We start from the raw sequence: 3,185 nt of genomic DNA on the forward strand, positions 1-3,185 counted from the left end.
CTGTATACAAAGAGAGTACTAAGAATACTGTTGGCAGAAAGACACAAAGTAGTTTAAAAAAAAGTTGAAATTATCATAGCATGCTCACCTAATCTGGCAGCACATTTAAACATCAGGGAGTAAATACAAATTGTACAACACATCTTAGGTGTAATGGTCTGGTAACTGGTCAAGATAACTTGTACATGCATACAAGGTAGAGAAAAAATAATGCATATAACTGCTTAAAATATGTGTATGTGCCACAAAAGAAGACGGACATGTTTGCTTGAAGCTTTAATGCCGCAAAAAAGAGCAAACACCATCATACGTCAGTGTGTGTTTTATGGGAGTTTCGTGCTTGAGTGTCAGTCCAACACTGTCAATTGACGATATTCTTGGCGCAGACAGATGGCAGATGATATCCACACCATGCATCAAGCCAGCAATTTGAATCTGCAAGATTCAAGAGCAGAAATCATTCAAATGAAAAACCTAAAGAACCAGCCTTTATGGCTTGCATATTTGATCACTTCAACCAGTCATACACATTAAGCACTCGCTGATAACTGTTCTAAATTACCTCGAGAACTCATCTGCAGACAGTTCTCGTAGTAACCATTGCTTGGCTCTCCCCAGCACCATTGTGAAAAAGAGGAACTGGTCCCATCACTCCAAAACCAAGTACCCTTGTAGAAGACAAATAAGACAAAAAAAAAAAAGTACTTCAGACAGGCCTGTGTGTAATCCTAACCAACAGATCAGCTCACTTTAATGCAACCACGCATAACTTTCTGTATATCTAACTGGCAAATCTCACATTAGGCATATTATTTACCTGGTTAATAATCTCTAAAAGGCAGATCCTCAGATCTCCACCCAAGATTGTTGATTGACATTTTTGACATAATATTGTATATGTTATCATTAGTGTTATCATTGTTTAGGCTGCTGCCCCCGCGACCCTGCCTCGGATAAAGCGGATGAAGATGGATGGATGGATGGTTATCATTAGTACCTGCCTTAGGTTTCACTGCAGGTGGGAATTAACATTTTCTTTTGACAAAATACCTTGAGTCCTTTGCTTCCTCCAATCCAAACTGCCGTGTTGCCCAACAGCTGCATGATCCTTTGGTGCTCCCAGTAAGTGTGCAATGATGCAAGGTTTGCCCCCAAGCCCCAGCAGTGTCTCTTCAATGAAGAGGGACAAAGCAGAGGTTTTTTAAAACAATGAGTGGTTCAATCAGGTGTTAAAGATGATAAAAGTAAAATAAAATTACCTTAGCAGAATCCCAACTCATGGGTGTTTGATTGTAGGTAAAGCAACGACTACCGACTTGAGTCCAACCGTAAGGACACCGGGCTTGATTCCAACCATCAGGACAATAAATGCACCTCTTGACCAGGTGACTCTTGGCTGTGGACAAATGAACAGTTGTACATGTGTCTCTGGTTAATATCTTATTTTGTATTACTTTTAATTATTATATATCCAATAACTGACAAGTCATACAAGTAACATTGGACATATAAACAATAATTAAAGGTTTGGTGGTGTTCAGGTGCAGTTATGTGTATGAAGTGCAGGGCGTTGTCTTTACTTCACGTTGATAGATTGATATACATATAGCTGTATGCTTTGTATTTATTAAGACAATATAATTAATTGTAACAATGGTAACTTATATATCTTATCTTGGATTCAGCATGACATTAGTTATTGAAAATCTGGAAAATGCATTTCACTTGTGGGCATCAATCCCTTTGCTTTAACTCTCATAAATAAGATGCATATTTTACTATTAATTTGTATTTTTAACTACACTCATATATAAATAATGGAAATTATACTGCCATACTCACCACCAGCTGTGGTTACAGCCACCATTGCACAGAGAAGTGCACACAGAGTCAGCAGCTTCATAGTGGTGTTAGTGTCTCTGTGGGAAAAAAAAAGCTACTATCAATTCAATGGATTGAAAAAGGATGAAAAAAATCTGAGTTTGTCACAGAACATTTACAGAAATAACCTGGAACTATCAATAAAACAGCAGTGACGTGCATGCTGTTTTTCATACTCTTCTTGTATGAATAGTGTGTTAAAGACAAGCTGTGCTCCGGTGAAAATACACTGAAACCAGTGTTATTAACAGCATTTGATAGTCTACTAATATATAAAAAATCCGCTTTGGACTAGCAATAATTAGCAATAATTCCATTCAAATATTTCTCTCTTCATGTGTTTTCTTTCCAGAAAACAACATATGACTGCAAAACCAAATATTTTCAAACCATTTCAGATCATTCATCCTACAATAAAATTGATAATCAATGTTTGTAACATTAATTTAACATCACAATGTGTTTTCTGTTTTCTGCTGATGTAAACAACCAACATGGTTTACTTAACTCCTAGTTTGACTGTACCTGAAGCCAGGAAGGAAAGAATGAAGCAGCTCTCCAAATAAATGGAACGGCCTCTCCAGGTTCCAACACAGAGTGGCAACAGTCGTGGTCCAGGAAGCAGTGGGACACAGTTTCTCTCTGAGTGCCTGATTTTTAAACTGTGACCTGCATATACGTCAGTGACGTCAATAGAAAGAGGCTTAAATTCACTGGAAATGCAAATACAGATTCCATCAGTGACGCTACTTTTATGACTTTCATGACTAAGTGAAATGACACATGAACTCTCTCTTACAGTCAGCAGCATCACCCTCATTACTGTCTTTTTCCTTTCCAAGCCCTGCTGTGTTTTTCATATTGACTCTGGCAGAGAGCCTAAGCTCTTGGGGAAGTGGATCCAGGTGAATCATCTTTATGGATCCTGTTGTGTCTTCCAAAAACTTTCTAATTTTAACAAAGAAATAGTTATTCTCTTTTTTTATTTTAACCGTCTACCTCTGATTCACCATGTCCCTGTGAATGACACAAAGGGACTTTTGAATGTCCCTTTAAGACCTTTTTCACCTCACATTTTTGTTGTTTAGTTTTAATGTTCTTCCTCTTTATATAAAAATTGAAAGTCTTCATCCATTACAACATCCTCCTCCTCCCACACTGACTGAGTTACTATGAAAGAATTTAGCCTGTCTGTTCCTTCATTCCACCAACAACCGTTTCACCACCAGAGATGGGCAGTAACGCGTTACTGTAATCCGATTACTTTTTCAAGTAACAAGTAAAGTAAGGGATTACTATTGCAA

At 37.6% G+C, this 3,185-nt stretch overlaps 1 protein-coding gene across 1 annotated transcript; it reads right to left on the reverse strand.

The window, feature by feature from the left end:
* Positions 1-241: 241 nt before the first annotated feature.
* LOC102205799 (type-2 ice-structuring protein-like) lies at positions 242-2,522 on the reverse strand. Its single transcript, XM_005754267.1, has 6 exons — positions 2,407-2,522; positions 1,843-1,919; positions 1,260-1,396; positions 1,051-1,170; positions 563-668; positions 242-435 (listed from the first exon to the last, which is right to left on the reverse strand). Exons 2-6 carry the CDS (start codon positions 1,901-1,903, stop codon positions 362-364), a joined length of 498 nt encoding a protein of 165 aa, XP_005754324.1. The 5' UTR covers positions 1,904-1,919; positions 2,407-2,522; the 3' UTR covers positions 242-361.
* Between the last annotated feature and the right edge of the window lie 663 nt (positions 2,523-3,185).

This window comes from Pundamilia nyererei, unplaced genomic scaffold, assembly GCF_000239375.1.
Source record: "Pundamilia nyererei isolate P.nyererei 1_Seehausen unplaced genomic scaffold, PunNye1.0 scaffold00529, whole genome shotgun sequence".
NCBI classification, from domain to species: Eukaryota; Metazoa; Chordata; class Actinopteri; order Cichliformes; family Cichlidae; genus Pundamilia; species Pundamilia nyererei.

Bases quoted from the DNA above. Each gene is read 5' to 3' on its own strand.
- LOC102205799 (XM_005754267.1), bottom strand. From the start codon at position 1,903: ATGAAGCTGCTGACTCTGTGTGCACTTCTCTGTGCAATGGTGGCTGTA. The intron at 1,397-1,842 runs GTGAGTATGGCA...ATTTGTCCACAG, and splicing joins GGCTGTAACCACAGCTGGTG to CCAAGAGTCACCTGGTCAAG. The intron at 436-562 runs GTAATTTAGAAC...TGAATCTTGCAG, and splicing joins TCTGCAGATGAGTTCTCGAG to ATTCAAATTGCTGGCTTGAT.